This window comes from Thalassophryne amazonica, chromosome 22 (assembly GCF_902500255.1).
Source record: "Thalassophryne amazonica chromosome 22, fThaAma1.1, whole genome shotgun sequence".
Taxonomy (NCBI): domain Eukaryota; kingdom Metazoa; phylum Chordata; class Actinopteri; order Batrachoidiformes; family Batrachoididae; genus Thalassophryne; species Thalassophryne amazonica.
Window position 1 is genome coordinate 5,852,636 of NC_047124.1, and position 23,560 is coordinate 5,876,195.

Here is a 23,560-nt window from a genome sequence, read left to right on the forward strand (position 1 = left end):
TGATGATTTAACTTTTCTAAAAAGTACATTTTGTCATTTGTTTTCATATCTAATGAAAAAATGATGTCCTCAATAATAAATGACTCCATTTGACATTTAGGCTCAAATAAACACACCTCATAATGATCCACATCTCCAGGGGCAGGGCTCCAAGTAACAGTGAGGTCACGTGTTCCTACGCTGCCGAGCAACAGATTGCTAACTGCTGCTGGAACTGTTGGAAAACAAAGCATCTGTTCCATCAGCAGCAACAAAACTACGAACAAACCACAGTGTCTGTAAATATCTGAAGCGGTTTCTGATTATTCTAGAAGAACGTGACTCGACTAACTCACAGGTGCGGCCGTCGGTGGAGACACTGCTCATGTAGTTGCCACTCCAGGTTTCCACGGTGATGGTGTAGAGACGTCCCGGTGTCAGGGAGGAGAACACACACTCGTTGTGTCCAGTTGATACGCTCTTGTTCTGCAGCACACTGTGGTTGTAACGGATCAGAACTACGTAACGGTCCACATCACCCGCCGCATGACCCCAGTACACCTGAACACAACGCGGGATACCGATTAGAGCACTATTGATAGCACTACCACTATTACTGCTTGTGGTGTTTGTACTACTTAAGACAGACTAGACAAAGGATCACAGTTTGATCCCCGGCTGTTTTCTATGTCTACCTGAGTGTCACTGGGCCAGACACTGGACCCCAAATTTCTCCTGGTGTGAAATTCAGTCCAAAGTATGGAAGCTGCTACAGAAAAAAAGCAATAAGCAGATAAAAACACAAACCTTGAGGAAGTCGTCTCTCGCAGAGTGAACCGCTGTTGGGTTTTGCACAGTTGCAGGTTCTGCAGAACAGATGCCACAAGAAAGTAAATACACTTTTAAGTATTTAAAGTTACAATGACGCGGTATTTCAAGCATCCGCAGTTTCTGCCACATGACGCATTTTGTCAAATCAAATTTGATTTTGTATGCGCATATTTGATGACACATAGGGCGGGGCATGTCATCATAAACACTTTATACATTTCATAAAGAAAACAGATTTTAAACAAACTGTGAAGATGACTGACAGGTCAGAACATAAAATATTTTCTGCTTCACAATACTTCAAGTAAAATAATGATAGATGAATATTTTCTTGGCATTTACCAAGAAAAACACCAAAAGTTAACTTTTTTTTCAGATTTCCCAAATGTGAAAATTTGCTTCTTTTCTGTTTTGGATTATCATATAAAACTAGGTACGTCAAAGATAAAAACATAAATATAACTGTACTTAAAGTGAAACTTGAATTGAACCTTACGTGTCTGTGCTGGAACGGTTGTAGCATTTTCTAGGCCGCCGCTCCGAGTCACTATGACAACAGAGTACAACCTCCCAGCAACAAGAGAGCTGAAGGAACACTCCGTCAGTGAGGAACGGGACACGGCGAGCGTGTGCACGGTTCGCCTTCTGTCCTGAAGGAGCACCAGGTAACTGTCCACCACGCCCACTGCAGGACGCCATGACACCTGCACAGCATCCGACCTGCCGCCATTGGCAACCGTCACCTCGGAAACGGATGCCGGGACTGAGAGTAAAAGATACACATCAAAGCTTAAAACCTAGAAAGAGGTGGATTAAAAAAAAACAAAAAACAATGAATCTTGTCTCCTTGCAGTTAACATATATTAAGTGGACACGGTTCAATTTTATAGACAACAGAGACTTATTTCTGAATAATCAAAAGGCTGATTCAAGATATCTGTAATTACCTAGTGGCCTACTTTTCAAGTATGTTTTATATTCATTTTTGAGGGACTGCAGATGGAAACTAGCTTTAAGCTAACTCTGGTACAATGCATCAAATGGAAACATTTATGTTCTTTATTGTACATGGTCCCTTTACAAATAAATTAATTTTAAAAATATATATTCCAAATAAAACCCAGCTTAAGATGTAAAACGCTGAGTCACCGCACCAGCGATTGTTGAGCTAACTGCTGCTCTCCTCTTGTTAAATTCATTAATATATGTTGACAGACATGTCTGAATATTTATTAACCATTTATCGCATTCAGGAAATCATTTATGATCACTTCAGGTTCCGAGATTTGACGTTTTTTTCCCCCCAGTATATCCATGCTAATATTCACAGCTATCGCTAATCCAAACTGAACAGCTTCTCACCATGACTCATCAAAATTGTAACCAAGATCAGTGGAGTGATGATTGTGACTCACTCATCAGACAATAATTACAGATACCATAAATGATCAATCAGTTAAATCAATCAACTAAGTCTTATGTGACATTGTAGGAACTAAATCAATTATTTAAAAAAAATAAATAAATTTTGTAAATTTTCTTTGCAATAACAAAGCATAAATGAATCGGCTCAGAGTTCAGAGACATGTTTAAAGTTCAGAGTGCCTCACTGGTGCGTGCGTCCACACTGGTGGTCATAGAAACCACGCCACCACTAACAGTGGCTGCTTGCAGCCTGTAGAGGGCGCCAGGTGTTAAACCAGACAGCAGCAGTGAAGAAGAACCAACTGGAACACTGTAGTTCTGGATCATGACGCTGTGGAGGAACAGGAGACGGTGATCAACTTCACCAAAATGTTTGATTAAAATGTGGCGTTGCGCCTTTAACGAACCTGTCCTGCAGCAGGATCAGGGTGTACGAGTCCATGTCCCCTGGAGGCTTTTCCCATGATGCCTGGAGGCTGTCGGATGAAGAACTACTCAGACTGAGGCTACGCAACGCCAGGGGCACTAAAAACGCATAAACACGTCACTGTTACATACTTTTGTTAGACTCTCATGCCATACTTCAGACAGCAACATGAATTGTGTCTACATTGTGGGCGGGGCTAAATGTTTGACATGTAATGACTTGTTAGCAGTGTAGCAGTTAATCAAAAATAAATATCACATATCACAACGGTAAAATTAAATTGTTTATTGAAATAGCTAATCGTGTAGCGGCTTGATGTCAGTGAGAATATACGTCTTCACAGTTTTCAAGCATGCTAGCGATATGCTAACTAGCACAGCTAGTTGGTTTAGTCACAGTAGCACATCTAGGTGGCTATTTTATTCACTACAACAATAAGTTAATCACTAAAGTTTGTGTATTTGCACTCTCCATGCATAATGGAGTACAAATAATATATACATTTGTTTTTTAAGAGTTTACACACTAGTTAAGCAGATTTCATAAAACTAGACTTTATGACAAGCTAATACGATAGCTGGACAGAGTGAAGTGTCACACCATCAACAAATGCAAATTTTAACAACCTATTGTTTCTGTATAAATTAATTTTTAATGGTTAATTCCAAATCTTATGGGTAAAAAAAAATGGACTGGTTGTCCACTTTGGGTGGTGGCCATTCTGGACCCACTGTGGTTCTGTAATGTTTTGACAGATCTGACCCAACTTTTTTAAATTAACATTTTAATATTTGAGAATTTTGTGTATTTTGAATATGAAATTCACCCAACCTGAAATAACATTAGGGTGGAGCCTATGTATGGTGATGTCATAAAGGGATGCAGATAAACAAAACCAACCTGTTCGGCCCTTTACAGACACTGAAGTGTTCAGTTGACCACTCCTGGTTGCCACGTTGATGATGTAAGGTCTCCCAGGTGTGAGCACGTTGAATGTACACTCCCTCATGTTTGGATCCACCTCCCTGGTATCCTGGTAACTTCCTGAGACATTCAGGAAGTTGTTTAAGAAAAAGTCACACCATTTGGCTTTTGTTTATTTATTTTTTGTCTGATTTAATTTAACTGATTTTATTCAGACAGCTGTAATCTGACTCCTTGATGGTTACCATGGCGAATGGTCAAGAAGTAACCATCACGTAAACCCAAAGGGGCATGGCTCCACATGGCGCTCAGAGAGGTCTCGTCTGAGTGGCGAATGTGGAGGTTTAAGACCGGAGCAGGAACTGAAGACAGACAGAGGTTAAAGGTCAATTTTGATGTGATGGGATAAAAACATGAAAACATTTCAAACGGTAGCATTGTGTGTGTGTGGGGGGGGTGGGGGGGGGGGGTGGACATACACATAGACATCTGACTTTTTTATATAAGGTGTAACATATTTGTCACATCCAATTGTTCTGTCGGAAATATTTGGTTTTACTTATTTTGGTAGTAAATCGGAATTATAACTAACATTTACAATTATAGGGAAGTGTGGAATGAGCTGCTTAGTCTGCTGCCAGACTAAGCATTTTCTGCTGGATAAGTGGCAGAAAATGAATGAATGAATGAATGAATGAATGGGGTACAGTATATATCAGCATTAATATTAATGTGATGTATTTGTTCAATAGCGCCACCTGTTGATCCCTCGCAGCTACTTTCTGTACTCAGTCCTCCACTCTCCACCCTCAGCACAGCTCTGTAAAGCTTTCCAGGGGTTAGCTGCGTTGCCGGGAAGGTGAAGTTAACCGCGTCCTGATCCAGTGTGACGTTGGCTAACTGCTGGACACCATCAAACAGGAGCAGCCTGTAGTTCTCCCAGTGGCCATCAGGAGGCATCCAAGTCAGTAAGAGGCTGTCAGAGGATGGAGACAAGGAGAGGGCGGAGACAGCTGCCGGAGCTGGAGACACAAAGAAGAAATAAGAAATTAGGCCCGGTGCTTATCCAAGGCGATCATAGGTTGGTCCCCCGGTCAAGACCAGTACCCATTTACAGCTGGGTGGACTGGGACGACGCAGATGAAAGGTCTTGTCTGGAAATGAGACCTGGTCTACATATCGGTAGTCCAAATATAGACTAAAAACGCAGGAAAAGAAATAAGAATGGACGAGAAAAAACACAGACTCCTCACCTGTCCTGACGGTCAGTTCTGATTGGTTCTTCAGTTCGCCGCTCCTCGATGTCACTGTGACCTGATAGGCCGAGCCTGGGGTCAGCTGATCGAGGCTGATCTGTGTGGTGTCTGCCGAAAGATTGAACTCCCCACGGATAGTCTCACTGGACCACAGCCTGATGGTGAATGAGTCCAGGTCACCTTCAGGCTGTTGCCACGACAACAGCAAACGGTTGCTGGTGCTGTTGTTGTAGTCCACGGTGAGGTTTGAAACAGCAGAGGGCGCTGTAGAGAGAGAGACAGAGAGAGACAGAGGAGCCTCAGACGTCAGTTTGAATTCGTGTGTTTGTCTCTTTTCGTCTGTCTTCACCTGTCCGTGCTTCGATTGTCCTGCTGTTCTGCAGACCGCCAGCCTCGGTCACCATGGTAACATTGTACAACCGGCCTGGAATCAAGTTCATGAGCGTGTGACGTGTGGTGGTGCTCTCCAATGTTTCATTCTTCAGCAGAACTGTAAAGAAAGATGGCGTCAAAAAACACAAAGGTCACATGATCGATGGAGGGAGGTGTTCATTTGTTTACGTGCAACCCTCCCCATCTAAGCCCCTCCCTTTGAGACGTAAGACAAAGTCAAGTTAAGTCTAGGAGCGTGCAGTGGTGCCATGTGTCTCCACATTCACCACACCGTGGAACTGGCAACCACACAGGCAGACAAATGCTCCATCCTCACATCTACCTGCTGCAATCAGGTGACACATGGGCGTGTCTTCAGTCAGGTGAAAAGTGGGAATGTCTTCAGTCAGGTGACACATGGGCGTGTCTTCAGCCAGGTGAAAAGTGGGAGTGTCTTCAGTCAGGTGACACATGGGCGTGTCTTCAGTCAGGTGAAAAGTGAGAGTGTCTTCAGTCAGGTGACACATGGGCGTGTCTTCATCCAGGTGAAAAGTGAGAGTGTCTTCAGTCAGAGTGACACATGGCGTGTCTTCATCCAGGTGAAAAGTGAGAGTGTCTTCAGTCAGGTGACACATGGGCGTGTCTTCATCAGGTGAAAAGTGGGAGTGTCTTCACTCAGGTGACACATGGGCGTGTCTTCAGCCAGGTGAAAAGTGGGAGTGTCTTCACTCAGGTGACACATGGGCGTGTCTTCAGCCAGGTGAAAAGTGGGAATGTCTTCGGTCAGGTGACACATGGGCGTGTCTTCAGCCAGGTGAAAAGTGAGAGTGTCTTCGGTCAGGTGACACATGGGCGTGTCTTCAGCCAGGTGAAAAGTGAGAGTGTCTTCGGTCAGGTGACACATGGGCGTGTCTTCATCCAGGTGAAAAGTGAGAGTGTCTTCGGTCAGGTGACACATGGGCGTGTCTTCATCCAGGTGAAAAGTGAGAGTGTCTTCAGTCAGGTGACACATGGGCGTGTCTTCATCCAGGTGAAAAGTGGGAGTGTCTTCAGTCAGGTGACACATGGGCGTGTCTTCGGCCAGGTGAAAGTGAGAGTGTCTTCAGTCAGGTGACACATGGGCGTGTCTTCATCCAGGTAAAAAGTGGGCGTGTCTTCAGCCAGGTGAAAAGTGGGCGTGTCTTCAGCCAGGTGAAAAGTGGGCGTGTCTTCAGCCAGGTGAAAAGTGGGAGTGCCTTCAGTCAGGTGACACATGGGCGTGTCTTCAGCCAGGTGAAAAGTGAGAGTGTCTTCAGTCAGGTGACACATGGGCGTGTCTTCATCCGGTGAAAAGTGGGAGTGTCTTCAGTCAGGTGACACATGGGCGTGTCTTCAGCCAGGTGAAAAGTGAGAGTGTCTTCAGTCAGGTGACACATGGGCGTGTCAGCGGCCAAGTGAGAGTGTCTTCAGTCAGGTGACACATGGGCGTGTCTTCGGCCAGGTGAAAGTGAGAGTGTCTTCAGTCAGGTGACACATGGGCGTGTCTTCAGCCAGGTGAAAAGTGGGAGTGTCTTCAGCCAGGTGACACATGGGCGTGTCTTCAGCCAGGTGACACATGGGCGTGTCTTCAGCCAGGTGACACATGGGCGTGTCTTCAGTCAGGTGACACATGGGCGTGTCTTCAGCCAGGTGAAAAGTGGGAGTGTCTTCAGTCAGGTGACACATGGATGTGTCTTCGGCCAGGTGAAAAGTGGGAGTGTCTTCGGCCAGGTGACACATGGGCTTGTCTTCGGCCAGGTGACACATGGGCTTGTCTTCGGCCAGGTGACACATGGGCTTGTCTTCGGCCAAGTGAAAAGTGGGAGTGTCTTCGGCCAAGTGAAAAGTGGGAGTGTCTTCGGCCAAGTGAAAAGTGGGAGTGTCTTCGGCCAAGTGAAAAGTGGGAGTGTCTTTGGCCAGGTGAAACGTGGGTGTGTCTTTAGTCTTTACCAGCCGCTGGGATCCTAAGTACTGAGGCATCTGCGTAATGGACCATGTCCAGAGAAACACACCACATGGACAAAATGTGGTAGCTGGTGTTCCCTCACAATGTCAGTGATCCTCCTCATCTAGAGTCCCACTAAGTAACCATTCATTTGAGACAAAGTCATTTCAGTGGGACCCAAAGATCCTCCAAAGAGACCTGGTGCCAAAGACGTCCAATCGTCTCCTTAGGTCACTAGTTAGAGGCCAGGTGTGACAACCATACATTAAGACAAGAAGCTAAAGAACCAGAAGACCTGGACCCTAAAGACTTGGCCCTATGTTCTCCTGTAAAGATATTGGCATCACCAAGCACCTCTGACCTTGGACATCTTGACTGCATCAGATCTTCCCAGGCATCTCTGGATCGCAAACACTGAGGACCCAGAGACATGAACGTCACTGCTGAGATAAGTAAAGGTCTCCACAAGTTCAACACTTTGAGTCAGTGCTGCGATCACTGACTCTACAAAGATCAAAGCATCATCAGCGAAGTAGAACATCAATACAGCTTTCCTCACAAGTTCCTGCCAGGTTAGAAATGAAGACTTATTCATTAACTAATATCTCTGTTTTTGAAGATCAGTGTTGACAAATTTCGAGGTGTCTTGTTGAACAGATGAAAAATAAACAAGCAAATTAAATTAAATTGTGCCTTTTTTGTTGTTGAGAAACTTTGCGACCACTCGTGTTGCAGCACGGTGTTCTTATCGATGTTGAACCCACTCTTCAGAAATCACATTTCAAAGTTGACCTATTTCTTTTTCCAAATGTCAAACATTGAAGGGGTCAGCAGTTGCCGCTGGCGATAACGGCTCATGATAAAGCTGTTGCAGACGTACCGGCGGGATTTGGACCCCACAGCTGCAGCCTGAAGCGTTGAGTCCTGCCTGGACCCGCGTGCCAGGAAACGCCCAGGCTCCTGCAGGTCTTGGATGTCACCGCCAGGCCACTCACCGCCGATGGAACTGACAACACAGATACAGCAAACTTTGAGACAGAGAGGACCGCTCAGGTGTTCATTCCCATCATGCTTCAGCACGTGTGAAGGTCGCCTGATACCCATTATTACATCCACCAATGACGTAATAAAATCTTTGGTGTTTATTTATTTGTCTGTCTGTCTGTCTGATTGTTAGCAGGATCACGTCAAAACTACTGCACGAATTTTGATGAAATTTTCACCACAGATAAATATTAGGACATGGAAGACTCCATTCAATTTTGGAGGTGATCCAGAACTGGATCCAGATTCTGCAAAGGTCAATGCATGAGGGTACGCTGACATAAGTCAGTGCTTAAGTCACTGGTTAAATTTTTAGATTAGATTAGATTACTTTATTGATCCCTTGGGAAGACTCCCACAGGGACATTGAGGTTCCAGCAGCATTGTATAGCAGCACACAGGGTAAGAAGCACACAGAGTATAAAAAAACTAAACAAAACAAAAAAAAAACAAAAAACACCAGTAATGATAAGAAAAATGTGAAATTTTGCACTTTTTAGTTGTAGAATAATGATCAGAAAAAAGTTTCATATGAGAGTGCATCGCTGACTCAAAAAATAGTGAATTATGAGATTTTACACGACTTCAGCACCATCGCTTTTCTATGTATATATTATATTTCCATCAAGTTTTCACCAATAAGGCTAAAGGCTGGTTAGCATTAGCTAAGACACAAATTATATTCAATGGTAAATCAAAACTTTAGTAATGATTAGGGAAAAAAGCTAGAAATTAGTAAAAAAAAAAAAAAACTGATTGTTGTTTGTTTTTTCTTCATTGTCATGTTGGGGAAAAAACCACAATATAATAAAATAAATAATGTGTCTATTGCAATAAAAGGGTGACGAGTGATGAGATTTGCTTTGTTTCCTTCAATCTCGTTACCACGACCTGATTTTCTTATAAATTGCAGGATGCCAAATAAAAAGAATGACTTATTGTAAAGGTGAAAAGTGGCCACATATAGTTACTTATATTTATGTGTAAATGACTGATATTAGCAGCTTTTCATTATTTTTAATAAGCCTATCACTTGTATGTAGCTCTTCCTTTGGCGTTCAGCGAAGCATCATTTGAATTCACTTCACGCCCAACATGTCCATCATGATTCTTGACACAGTGAGGCTTTTTCGGTTTCAAGAAAAGATAAATATCTAGTGTTGTTGGAGCAGACACACGGCCAAGAAACTAAAGTTTCCTGCATGCTGACTGGCCTTTTTTTTTTAAACAGTGTCCCGACACGGCCCTCGGGCCTGCGTTGTCCACCTGATAATATTGCTGAAAGTGTTTGACGCAACATACAATGGCACAGGCTCATTAGACTGCTGACAAAGGCATTGTGGGGAAGTACAAGCAGGAAAATGAACCGGATGACTTGAAGAGAGCCGAGTCAACAGGACTCTCACCGAGCGGCCGCATACCAAGGCAATGGTTTCAGTTCCTGAAATGAAAACTTTGTGTCACAGTGACACGACCTAATATCTTCCTCACACACTCAGCTTCTGTGCTAAACTAATCCGGGAGTTATTCTCACTTCCTCTCTTTGTGGCAAGATAATATCACACTTTCTCTAATTTATGGCCTTTGTTCTAAAATTATCCAATCCAATCTAATCCACTGTATTTATATAGCACATTTAAACAACAGAACAGTTTCCAAAGTGCTGCACATAAAAATGATTATACAAGTATACAAAACAATAAACCCACTCAGATACTAATAAATAAATAAACATAAAAACAATAAAACAATAAATAAATAAAACACTGGGCCAAAGACAACAGAGGACCATACAACTCATGCAGAGCTAAAGCCAGAGAATAAAGTGGGTCTTCAGACAAGACTTAAGACACTCCATTGTGGGGGCTGTTCGAACGTGGAGAGGCAGAGCGTTCCAGAGTCTGGGCCCAGCCACAGAGAAGGCCCTATTCCCCCTGGTCTTAAGTCTCGTCCTAGGCACCACAAGCTGGAGGTGGCCCTCAGACCTCAGAGCACGCGCTGGGGAGTAATTTGGAGCAGGGCTACAATATATTGTGGGGCCAGTCCATTAAAGCTTAAAAACAAATAATAAAATTTTAAAAATCAATTCTAAAATTAACAGGGAGCCAGTGCAAATATGCAAGAATGGTGTAATATGTTCATGTTTTTTGCTCCCCGTTGAGAGGCGTGCAGCAGTGTTCTGGACTAACTGCAATTCTGTGAGTGTATTTTTATTAATTCCCAAAAAAAAGTGAATTGCAGTAGTCCAGGCTGAAGAAATAAAAGCATGCATGACGCGCTCCAAGTCATAAAAGGATAAAATTTATTAATTTTGGTTAAAAGACGAAGCTGATAAAAGCTGGATTTAACAACCGCCTTGACCTGCTGTCCAGTTTAAGATCAGAGTCCATAATGACGCCAAGGTTGGGGCTGTGGGCTTCATGTTTGACTGAGAGGGCCAGGTTCTAATCGAGCTGTGGAACCAACACTGGGCCCAAACACAATCACCTTGGTTTTTGTTCTCATTTAAGCTAAGAAAATTTTGAGCCAACCAAGCCTTGACGTCTTCCAGGTACACAAGCAAGGATGTCAGGGGGCTGCTAGAGTTCTTCTTATAGGCAAGTAAATTTGAGTATCATCTGCATAAAGATGATAAGATATGCCATGTTTTCTAAACACCTGACCTAACGGGAGAAGGTATAGGGTGAAGAGAATAGGCCCAAGAATAGAACCTGGGGGACTCCACAGTTCAGAGGAACAGAAGACGAGGTGGACTCCCCAGCCTGACAGTAAATGAACGGCCTGTAAGGTAAGAGTGGAACCAGTCCAAGGCTGTCCCCTGACACCCACACAGTTCTCAAGAAGAGATAAAAGAGTTGCATGGTCAACTGTGTCGAAGGCAGCAGTCAAGTCTAAAAGCACCAAAACGGCAGAATCACCAGAATCAGTGATTAAAAACAGGTCATTAAAAACCTTTAAAAGTGCAGACTCCGTGCCGTGAAATAATTATAACCTGACTGAAAACTGTCTAAAATGTTATTCGTTTCTAAAAACTCTTGTAGTTGTACAAGAACAGCTTTTTTCAAAATCTTTTAAATAAAAGGAAGCTTAGATATGGGCCTATAATTAGAGATAACAGAGTTATCAGACTCACTTTCTTTAAAAGAGGCTCAACTACAACCTGCTTACAAAACGCAGGAACATTTCCTGACACAAGGCTGCTGTTGACAAAACAACAACATCAGGGCCGATAGTTCCCCAGACCTCTTAAAGAATCGTGGGGGGGATACAGTCTGAGGGACAAAATGAAGGTTTGAGATTTTTAACAATATTTGATAAATCTGAAAATAACACAGGTTCAAACCGGTCTACACAGCAGACAGGTGTGAGCCATGATTGAACTGGCCGAATGACAGTCATCCCAGCCCTAATACTGGCGACTTATCACAAAAGAAATTTAAAAAGCGATTACAAACACTTGAGTTGCTTCCAAAGTGGTGGATTGGCCAGGGTTTAACAAAGATCCAATAGTTTTAAAAAGCACACAAGGTTTGTCCCAGTTATCAGAAATTAGATTGGAAAAGTAAAATTAAGTAAAATTATCTCTCACTTTCTCTAATTTACAGCCTTTGTGATGAAATAATCTCACACTTTCTCTCATTTCCAGCCTTGGTGATGAAATAATCTCACACTTTATTTCATTTACAGCCCTTCCGATAAAATATCTCACACTTTCTCTAATTTACAGCCTTTGTAATAAAGTAATCTCATACTTCTAATTCACGGCCTTTTAGATCAAATAATCTCACACTTTCTCTAATTTATGGCTTTTGTGAAAAAATAATATCACACTTTCTTGAATGGCCTTTGTGATAAATATCACACTTTCTCTAATTTACAGCCTTTGTGATGAAATAATCTCACACTTTCTCTAATTTACACCTTTTGTGATAAAATAATATCACACTTTCTGTATTTACAGCCTTTGTGATGAAATAATCTCACACTTTCTCTAATGGCCTTTGTGATAAAATATCACACTTTCTGTAATTTACAGCCCTTGTGATGAAATAATATCACACTTTCTCTAATTTACAGCCTTTGTGATTAAATAATCTCACACTTTCTCTAATTTACACCTTTTGTGATAAAATAATCTCACACTTTCTGTAATTTACAGCCTTTGTGATGAAATAATCTCACACTTTCTGTAATTTACAGCCTTTGTGATGAAATAATCTCACACTTTCTAGTAATTTACAGCCTTTGTGATGAATAATCTCACACTTTCTCTAATGGCCTTGTGTAAAATAATCTCACACTTTCTGTAATTTACAGCCCTTGTGATGAAATAATCTCACACTTTTCTCTAATTTACAGCCTTTGTGATGAAATAATCTCACACTTTCTCTAATTTACACCTTTTGTGATAAAATAATATCACACTTTCTGTAATTTACAGCCTTTGTGATGAAATAATCTCACACTTTCTGTAATTTACAGCCTTTGTGATGAAATAATCTCACACTTTCCCTAATTTACAGCCTTTGTGATGAAATAATCTCACACTTTCTCTAATTTACAGCCTTTGTGATGAAATAATCTCACACTTTCCCTAATTTACAGCCTTTGTGATGAAATAATCTCACACTTTCCCTAATTTACAGCCTTTGTGATAAAATAATCTCACACTTTCCCTAATATACATACTTTACGATAAAATACTCTCACACTTTCTGTAATTTACAGCCTTTGTGATAAAATACTCTCACACTTTCCCTAATATACATACTTTGCGATAAAAATAATCTCCACTTTCCCTAATATACAGCCTTTGTGATAAAATAATCTCACACTTTCCCTAATATACATACTTTGCGATAAAATAATATCACCCTTTCCCTAATATACATACTTTGCGATAAATAATCTCACACTTTCCCTAATTTACAGCCTTTGTGATAAAATAATATCACACTTTCCCTAATATACATACTTTGCGATAAAATAATCTCACACTTTCCCTAATTTACAGCCTTTGCGATAAAATAATCTCACACTTTCTGTAATTTACACACTTTGCGATAAAATACTCTCACACTTTCCCTAATATACATCCTTTGTGATAAAATAATCTCACACTTTCTCTAATTTACACACTTTGCAATAAAATAATCTCACACTTGCCCTAATTACAGCCTTTGTGATAAAATAATCTCAGACTTTCTCTGCTTTCTGGTTTTTGTGTTAAACCAACACATTATCACATCCAAATCATCAAATTTTTACACAAAACCCGTTTTGTCTGAATGTCGAGTTGGGTTACCAATCCAGTATCGATACCGTTAAAAATGGATTCTGTTAGTAAAATTTGGATTTGAACATCCTGAGAGAAGCTGCGGTGGTTGAGAGCCTCTGGTTTGGAAAGGTGCGCTGTCGGGGACTGGACTTGGGTGCAGCAACACAGCGTTTCCTCCAGAACACACCCAGTCGCCCTTTCCCACAGAACAAAGGAACAATGGAAGCAGGAAATGGCTGAACCCGGAGCTCAGTCCACCATGGAAATACACTCTGAGGGTCTAACTCCTGTTGTGGAAGTCTGCCAAGCCGGACCTCTTAGCGCTCTATCAGTGCCGCTCAGCAGGCCTGTGGTTCCTGTAGCTAATCACAGAGCCGCAGAGCGGAAGCTACATGAACTCGCTCAGACTCAACAAAACAACGAGCCTGTGTTCTTTTACTTCAAACGACCGCGGGTCAAAGGTCAATAAGAGAATAGTTATTTAGACTGAGGCAAACCACCACCAAGACCCGCGGCGTGTCACGCCAGCGTTTTTGGTCACCAAACATCAGACCAGGTTTCACTCTGTGAGCCGGGATTACTCTGGATTTGGAAGTTTTAGTTTAGTGCCCAAAAACTCTGAATTTAGAACGTGATCACAACCTAAAGCTGCTTCTACATGATAAGACGTGATCACGTGAAGCAGAGTTTAGCACTCTTGTTTCACAGCAAGAAGGTTGTTGGTTCGATTCCTTCATGTGTGGGTTTCCATCAAGCAGTCAGGGCTCCTTTGAAACAGCGGCTGGTGGCACAATGGTTCTCCAGCAACTCAGCCAGTCGGAAACCACGAGGCTAAAGAGTGGAGCCACACAACTGGAAGTGATTAGAAATGATTAATAATCATATTGATTATCTTTATCTGGGTGAAACGTTTGTGTCCACAGACACGTTGAAGCAGTCGGAGGCCGAGGTGGACTTGGATCAGGACTTACTGGTGTGCAGGGTGATGTTGGCCGTCTCCTCGCGGCTCTGGGATTGAATCTGGATCTGATAGGCGGTTCCAGGCTCAAGGTGATCCAACACACAGGTGAAGATGTCTCCTACATCCTTGTCTCCTATCCAGTTGGTTTCCGTATTATTGCCTCTTCTTCCTTCGTCAATTTTTAACTTCCTCATGATGCTGTTTTTCTCCTCCTGCAGGGGGCGCTGTCCCCCCCTGTGTCTGGAGACATCACCGTAAAAGAGCAGTTCCGCCCCAGCGTGGTCACTGTCAGCGATATGGAGTCCAGGCTGGATTCTGGTTCTGACACAGTGATGAAACATGAGGTGGAGGTGTTCAGGGGCGGAGCTGCACTGCTCACATCCTGGATAAGAGATAAAAAAACAAACAAACAATAAAACGCCAGAAAGAACGCGCGAATCATCATTACACTAATTTTTGTTGATTGATATCTGTGTAGCAACCAGATATTACAGCCTTGCTGGTTACTTTTGAAGCTATCTTTAAATTAACTAGCTAAAGCTATCTCAGTTGGAAAGCTATCAGTGCGACTAAGCTATGCTAACTGGCTCAGACATTCCGCTTATAATGAATTGACAAGTAATATCAAGTTGCATCTTAAAACTAACTGCAAACTATTGTAATCTGTTTATGGAAGAATTTAGAACATGACTTTATAAAATTAGCCCATTTATCATGGCTAGCACATAGGCTAGCTACCTTCCTTTTGGACACTGTTTATTACTGAGACAGCCTGTGATTACGTGTCAGTGCAAAAACCACAGACAGAATTTACAATTCATTAAATATTTTTGCAAAAAAATTATTCAAGTTAACAAGATTTACTGTGAAAGTTAGCTGCCCAAGTTGCTGTGTGACAACTTTACGAGTTACTGGTTTTACCCACAAGAGGGCAGCATTTTAGTCGGGAAACATGCCAGATTGTCTTTAGACCTTTTCCAGCTGGCCGGAGCCAGAGCCAAAAAAGGAACGGTTTAGTGTGTTTACATCACAAAGTTGCCGTTAATTGATTCTGTAGAGATCAAAACTTATTGCGCCGTAGGATGTTGCATTATTTTACTGGACGTTTAAGTTCAACATTTGGAAACATCACAACAAAAGAATTAAAAACAAACCCTCTCGCTTTGCTGTTACATTTTCACAAGAAATTCTGTTTGGTGGATTTTATATGAAAATTACTGCTACTGTGAAGTCAGGATGAGTTGGAATGTTAATCATGTTAAAAATAGTTGTAATAATAATAAAATAATCCAACGTTATAAATGTTGGATTCCATTTTGCTTGATTATTAAGACTTATGTATCAGATCTCACCCTGAAGGAACAGTTTACCGTTTTATCACTTACTGATAGATAAAAGCAATGTTCCAATGAGTTCCAATAATTAATTAATTGATTAATAATAAGAAACTGCTTTTACTCTCTTTTACTGTTAATTTATAATGTGGGTTTTACCAACAAAATAGGACTTTCCTTCTAATATGAGCTTTTTTTCCTAATAACTTCATTTTCAAAGTATTTTATTTTCATAATGTTCTGGTTTCTTTGTAATGTCTTTTTGCTCAATATTTCATCTTGTCAGAATATTTCACCCGTATTCTTAAAATCAGTGATATTTGTTCCTGTTTGGATTAAATCTTCCTTTGGTAAATCTTCTGTTCAAACTCAGGATTTTCCCCTGAATTCCAGTGACTCACCTGGAGCACAGCGATGATCCACAGGATGCAGAGAGGTAAATTTTTTTTACACGTTGCCATGGTGATCCTCCTTCAGAGTCCACCATAATCCTGCAGCTCAGGGACCAGACGTGGACTTGTGGTCGGTTTTTGGAGTCTAGAGTTAAAAAGTCACCCGGCCTTCTCTCGCATTCGTATCCATGCAAAGAAACCAAATTTCCTTTAGTTATTTTTTACTGGTGCTCATTGTGTCCTTTTCTGTCCAACCTCACTTCAGCGTCTCTGTCAGACTCTGTGTCTCTCGCCCCGCCTCGCTCTCTCTCTCTCTCTCTCTGGAGACTTCCTCCATCAGTCAGTGTGAAAACATGGAGACAAACTCTGTCATCTATAAAGAGAGTTAAACCACAGCCACCTCAAAAGGTAAAAATAGATAAAAGTCTTAATTCTCACAGACAATCTTTAAAAATATCAGGACACTTTTTGTTTCACGACAGCATCGTCTTTGAGTTCAGGTTTTACTGGAATCTAAATTTGGCTTCATCTTTATGCTGTTTGTTCTGAACTGGAAGAAAAAAAAAGGTCGTTGCTTCGGGAAAATATTTCATTTGAACATGAACCTTCAGCAAACATCAAGTCTACGTGTTTGACCTGATTCAAAGACTTCAGACTCTGAGTCTGATTTGGACTCTGCAGACTCTCCTGGACTCTACAGATTGGACTTGGCTCCATAGAGTAGACTTTGACCTGCAGACTAGACCTGGACTTTAAAGACTTGACTTGGCCTCTTAGACTTGGACTTTAGAGACTTAATGGCGTACTCTATAGACTTGATTTGTACTTTACAGACTAGATGTAGACTTTAGAGACTAGACTTATGTAGACTCCACAGATGAGACCTGGAGTTTAGAGACTTTACTTGGACTCTACAGACCAGACTTGGAGTCTACAGACTCAACTTTAACTTTAAAGACTTTACTTGGACACTGGTGGGGGAGGTGATGGTCTAGTGGTTAAGCTGTTGGGCTTGAGACCAGAGGATCCTTGGTTCAAATCCCATCCTGGCCAGAAAATCACTAAGGTCCTTAATCCCCTAGTTGCTCCCAGTGTGTAGTGAGCGCCTTGTGTGGCAGCACCCTGACATTGGGGTGAATGTGAGGCATTATTGTAAAGCGCTTTGAGCATCTGATGCAGATGGTGCATATAAATGCAGACCATATACAGACCTGACTTGAACTCCATAGACTAGACCTAGACTTTCGAGACTTGACAGACTCTACGGACTAGATTTGGACTCCACAGACTAGGCCTAGATTTTAGAGACTTGACTTAACTCTACAGACTAGACTTAGAGTCTACAGACTGCACTTGAGACTTGGACTTTATCCTGAAACCTGGACCGACAGTAAAATTCTAAAACATGACACTTGATTTGGACTCTAGATTCTGAAGTTGTCACTTTCTGCATTCAGTCATTTAAAACTTGACACACTCAAATTTAATACATTTCACATAAACGTCTACAATTGACAGTTGAATTAGAATCTATAGAGACTAATTCAAAGACTTGAACTTTGTAAAAGTTTGGAAATTAGACATTAATTCCAGGAACACACAAAGACTTTACAGGTGAATTATAATACAAATCATGTCTATTTTTTTTTTTTTTAAATCAACCAGCGGTATTTAGTAAGGTCTGTATTTTTTTTATTTTATTTATTGATGTTGAATGAAGTCTGTTTGACTCAAATCTGAAGACTCGGTGTTCCTAAACTTTGAAGCACATCTCAAGTCTCTGAGGTAAAGTTCGAGACAGCGTTTCATTTTTATGATGATGAATTAAATTAGTGTCATTCAGCCTCTCATGCTGTCGCCTCCTGATCATATTTGATTGATCTCAGTCTTCTGCATACTTTGAAGTTTTCAGGTTTGTCTCCTGCAGAGCTGCAGGTTAAAGTCTAAATCTCTTTTGTTCACGTTGGTCCCGTTTAGTCGCCCACACCTCTTTCCTTCCTTCCTGTGCTCCTCCCGCTCGCGTTTTGGATCAGAGTTTCTAAGAACATCAGATCCATAAATTCCAGAAACTTACCGCAATACTTAGATTTGCTAAAAGAGCACCTCAGTGTTCCTGCATTTCCTATAATGTACCCCGGTAGTGTCCTTTAATGACACCTCGCCATCCTCCTGCCAATATTTTTAAAACACAGACTTTTTTTTATTAAAGACACATTGAAGTGAAATGTAACAAAGCTTGAGATTGCATGTCAGGAATTTCTGGATCCAAACAAAGCCAAGACCTCGGTCACACCACAGGCATACAAACGTCTTGTTTAGCGTTTTCTCGGCTAACCATAGGCTTTGTTGTGTAGCAGCTATTATGCTGTCAGTGCAACTACAACCTTTAACCTTTTGTCATATCACTAAATAGGTAGAAGTTAGCACCCTTTTTTTTACCTAGCAACATAATGATTAGCTAAGACAGCAGGTTTGGTGAGCCATTGTAGTGGCTACGCTAGGCTAGGCTAGGCCAGGCAGCTAGTGGTTCTTTTGCTACCAGGTTGAAACTGAGCTTCTTCATCCCGCAGGGGCTCTAGTTGTTGGAGGTGGTCACGATTTGTCATGTTGTGTTTAATGCTGTATGGAATCGATCCAAAGATCCGCGCTGAGGCATTGAGCCATGAGCAAACATGAAATTGTTGAGTCATCACGTTGGTCTTGTGCCTCTAAAAAGTTCCATTCTGCACCTTTGGAACCAAGTGTTAAACCACCATTTTTTTTTTTTAAGTAGAACCATCATCAACATACAACTTACTTTAGCATGCTGCAGCTAATGTTAATTTTTAGTAAAATATCCTTCATTTTTTTAACTCGACAAGAGAACCGGAACCTTTCTTACCGAGTTCGTTTTTGATCAGCATGCTCCAAGCAGTTCCAGATTGGATTTGAACCTTCAACCTGGTTGTTGTAATTCAGTCAGTGACAGACAACGTGAATCTTTATAGCCATTTATGTACAGATTACAGATAATATCGAGACACAGGAGATAAAGAGATTACAGTACGACTGGCTATAATCTGGATTTTTGTAACAACATTCAGGTTGATTAGCAATAGATTTAAAACACACACACACACACACACACCTCACACTATATAAGATCAGATGAACTCCGGCTGTGTTATGTTGCTAACACAACGCGAAGCTTGAAGGGACTTCAACAGTTTTTCTTTTAACATGGCTTTACTGTTAGTCAAAAACCCGTCAATGGTTCCTCTGAGCACTGAAGAAATTGGGTTTACATAAAGGCAGGTTGTTGCTGGCTAACCACAGTATTTGCTAACTGTTAGCACACTCGCCATCAGGAGCATTAATGTGCTAGCTTCTCCACAAACAGTTTGCAACATTTTTTAATAGTTGGAATTTGCACTAGAAACAAAAATGTATACATCTATGAATTTCCTGTCAGCAGATTCTGAGATAAAACTTTTTTCTTTGCAATTAGCAAAAATTTCTGAGGAGTGCAGCATGTACAGGGCAGCGCAGTCTCATTTGTGGGCAGCGCTAAAGGGGTAAAATATGACGCATATGACGTAATTTCTCTACTTTCGGGGTACAAACCACTGCATTTTCAATGGGGTTTGGGGCAAATTAAATGCAAACAAAGTGAAAATGCAAAGAAAAAGTGATGATACGATGGGAAAGTGGACATGTGTTACGGTTTGTTTATGATCCAAAGCACAAACGTGTTGAGGCGGTTTTGCAGGTGAGAGAACGGAACTACTCTGGTTAGCTGTGCAGGCTAACAGTTACCGACACGACATCTCCCACCTCCTCACCTTTTCTTCTCCATCTGGAACCAAAAAAAAAAAAAGCTTTTCGTGACTGCTTCGGTGAATGCAGCCGAAAACAAAACCGTACACCATTTATCCATGTGAAGTTATGCTGTATATATATTAAATGGAGGTCCCCGTAAGTGGTCAAATCCTGCGATATCACGGAGGGTTCAAACAAGACTACAGTCTCCTATTCAGAGAAACTGGCAGTGTCAATATCATTGTCATCACACACACAGATGAGGCTAAATGCTAATGTAGTGACTTGATGCAGATTGTGCAGCAGTTACTAATTATCACACAAATAATCTGCATCACAAATAAAATGCTGGATTATTTAGTACAATACTTACTGCATTCATGCTAGGTCTCTGGCCTGCTAAGCTTCTTTAGCAATAAGTGACGCTACACTGCTTGTTGTTAACTTGGTTGCTAGCGCAATAAAAACAGTTACAACATATTGTATTTGCACTATTCCATTTTGTTACATGACTGACTGCAAACTGTACTGCAAGCTCTGTTTGGACAATTTATTTTTTGGTAAAACAGGATTTTATGAAAGTAGAATTTGTGGTGTTGCTAGCTAATTTACTGCCGCTTTGGATACGGCTTCTTCCCATCACCTCATTGCTCAGCAGTAGTAAGACTGTGAAACACTGCAAATTCTCCAAATCTGAATTCAGTCCAAAATATATCCACACCAATTAATTGAGATAGCATATTCAAGCAATCCCCCAATTAGGAAGAGTTATGTAAAATTGATTTTAAACTTGCTCTCAAACTATACAATGAATGTATTTGGTAGCCAGTTCTCCCCCCAAGAGCAAATATTTTATCTGTCAACTGGATCAGAATTATTTCTCAGCTAACTTCAGTCTGAAACAGAATTCTGCACAAAAAAAATGGTTAATTAAATAAACAATATGACCACTGAAAGTGAAAATACACAAACATTTGCAGCACCAGCATAACAAAGCGTCCCTTCAAGCTTCGTCAGCGGTCCACAATATAAAAATACATGGCATAAATCCCCCCTAGTGTACATATATGGTACTACATCAGAGGCCGTGCGTGTACGTCAGCGCCCCTACATCAGTGGGCGTGCATACTCAAAACATCACTTCAGCACAATTAAACAATTATTACAAAGAATATTACTGCTGACCGCGTTCACAGTCTTCACTCTGAAGAGGCACATCTTTGAATTCTGAAACTGATTCCTCACGTCTCCTGAAGGTGGAGCCCAACCTTCGATATCTGCCGCGTGGCTAATAAAATAACTGGATAACCAGTTTTTCAGCAAATTTCATGGAAAACTGGATATCACAATGAGGAATGACTGATTGAGTTTTAGGAAAGGTCCAGATCTAGATTACAGACATTTAATTTTTTTGAATTAATTAATTTAAATTTGAGGTTTCTTCAACATGCAGAGATTGGGAAAAATTGTATTTTTTTCTTGTGTTAGCCAATGTTTTAAATGTTTTCATGAAATGTAGTGGAAGTTTGTATCTCATGAGTGGAAATAAGACTATGTGGAAAAATTCAAATTTGGATCGTTATCTTATTTTATTTTTATTTTTTTAATCAGTCAAAAATATATTAACAATAAAATGTAACAACAATTAAAAATGTGAAAAAGGTAGAGGATGTCATGATGATGCGAAGGATCCAAAAAATTTTAAGAATCCAGACTTTGATTATCTCTGGGCCACAATTCTTCATGTATTTATTTAAAAGGTGGTGGTGGTGGTGGTGGGGGGGGGGTCAAATTCAATAAAAATGTGACATGTGTACAATTCATAAACATAATTAATGTATATTATGCACTATAGTTTGTCATTGTTAAACGAATAGTTTTGCACTTCACTGAATGAATGTGAATTCATTAAAGTTAGATTATTGTTCAGATTTCATTCTTGTTCATCAAAGCGACAGAACGTTCCTCTCAATTTTTACTTTTTAAAATTTACACTGCTAAAAGAGAATTTTGTTCTGGAGGCAAATGTAAACATTATTGCTCCATACCAAAGGCATAGACGGGACCATGTTTGGGGGTGTGTCTTCCTACCGGATATGACATCACACTTAGACTCCACCCCTTTTGCACAATCCTGGCTTTGTTGACAAAAACTTAACTTCATCTTGTTGTTCACAAGTTGATATTTAGAGACAATCTACTAAACAACTGCTAAACACATTATCAAAACATGTAAAAACTGTATAAAAATAAAGTTATTACTTTGAATCACCAAATAACTTGTTCACTCCGTGATATAATTTACAACAACATGTCAATGAGAAAAAAGCATCGCGATGACAGAAATTACAACTTATCTCACATTTTTTTGGTATCAGGCAACACAGAACACAGTGGAGAAAACGTCAACGCACAAGGCTAACAAGTGTAGCGAGCGGGAAGTCCAGAACCAAAGTGCATAACATCTAACAACATATCAGGGCTCCTTACGTCCATACACCAGGTCACGCCCGGGTCTGGTAAAGTGAATTTTATCCACACAGTGTTGTGAAATGTGCAGCACATTTGATGGCGTAGTGAATAATTACGGTTTTCTGGAACTAACTGTCACACACATATGCTATCTTCCTAGCTAGCTGGTTCGGTTGCTAGCCGGGTCACAAACAAACAATGATGTGATTTGTATTTACCATTTTTGTACTAAAATGATATAGATCGGTCTTTGAACAGATGTTACTTTAGAGCATCAATAAAATTAACACATTATAACCCCACTTCGCGACAAGCTCATGTTTCGCTAGTTTTTATCCCACTGTGCATCCCATCAGTTTTAATTTTTTAAGAACTGAATTTGTTTAGTGGAGTTTTGTGTCCATTCTCTCACATCTATGAATACTTGTGTTACTGTAATGGACAGTGATATTTGAACAACTCAACATTTTTACAAAGACAACAGAGTTGTTAGTGTTTAACAGTTGCCACTCGCACAGCTAGCGAAACCTCAAGGAACTGTAGACATTAAAAGCTACAGAAAAATAGTTAACAACTCGAAATGTAGTTGGATGAACGTGTCAAAAAAAACGTGCCAAATCTATAAATAAAACTATTGCATTAAGATACGATTAGCATCACACAGGCTTGTCAGAGCATGAGCGAACCGGTTAGCTTCCATCTATAAATACTGAATTTTAGAGATTAATGTGGAACCATCTAAGATAGTTTGCATTTTGGTTAGTGATGCTGCACCACATGAAGTCTATATTCAACATCTTTGTTATTGTAGAGCCCCTCATATGAGATTTAGTAATAAATAAATATCACAGAATCATCATATTGTTAAATGTCCAATACTTTCACACGCGTATGAATTTTATTATTAATTCCAGCTATTATTTTGCTTTGTATCATGAATTATTTTCAAAAATAATAAATAAATAAGTAACATTCAGGGTCTGTGTTGTATTTGTAAACAAACAAAGGGAACAAATTAATGAAAGATGGACACATTTTAGCCAGTGTAGACAAATTAATTTTTAAATTGTGGTTTAGTTTTACTCACAAAGAGTAAACAGATTT

General features: G+C 40.6%; 1 protein-coding gene across 1 annotated transcript in view; it reads right to left on the bottom strand.

Moving 5' to 3' along the window:
• The window catches only part of ptprb (protein tyrosine phosphatase receptor type b), a 32,942-nt gene extending 16,490 nt beyond the window's left edge, over positions 1–16,452 (bottom strand). The window contains 15 exon segments of the mRNA XM_034163038.1: positions 117–214; positions 336–540; positions 787–845; positions 1,307–1,573; positions 2,421–2,566; positions 2,643–2,760; positions 3,563–3,706; positions 3,832–3,948; positions 4,345–4,608; positions 4,840–5,106; positions 5,192–5,332; positions 8,058–8,183; positions 14,471–14,653; positions 14,656–14,842; positions 16,196–16,452. Of these exon segments, the coding sequence (XP_034018929.1) occupies positions 117–214; positions 336–540; positions 787–845; positions 1,307–1,573; positions 2,421–2,566; positions 2,643–2,760; positions 3,563–3,706; positions 3,832–3,948; positions 4,345–4,608; positions 4,840–5,106; positions 5,192–5,332; positions 8,058–8,183; positions 14,471–14,653; positions 14,656–14,842; positions 16,196–16,255 (2,382 nt within the window). The 5' untranslated portion in view covers positions 16,256–16,452.
• Positions 16,453–23,560: the final 7,108 nt, after the last annotated feature.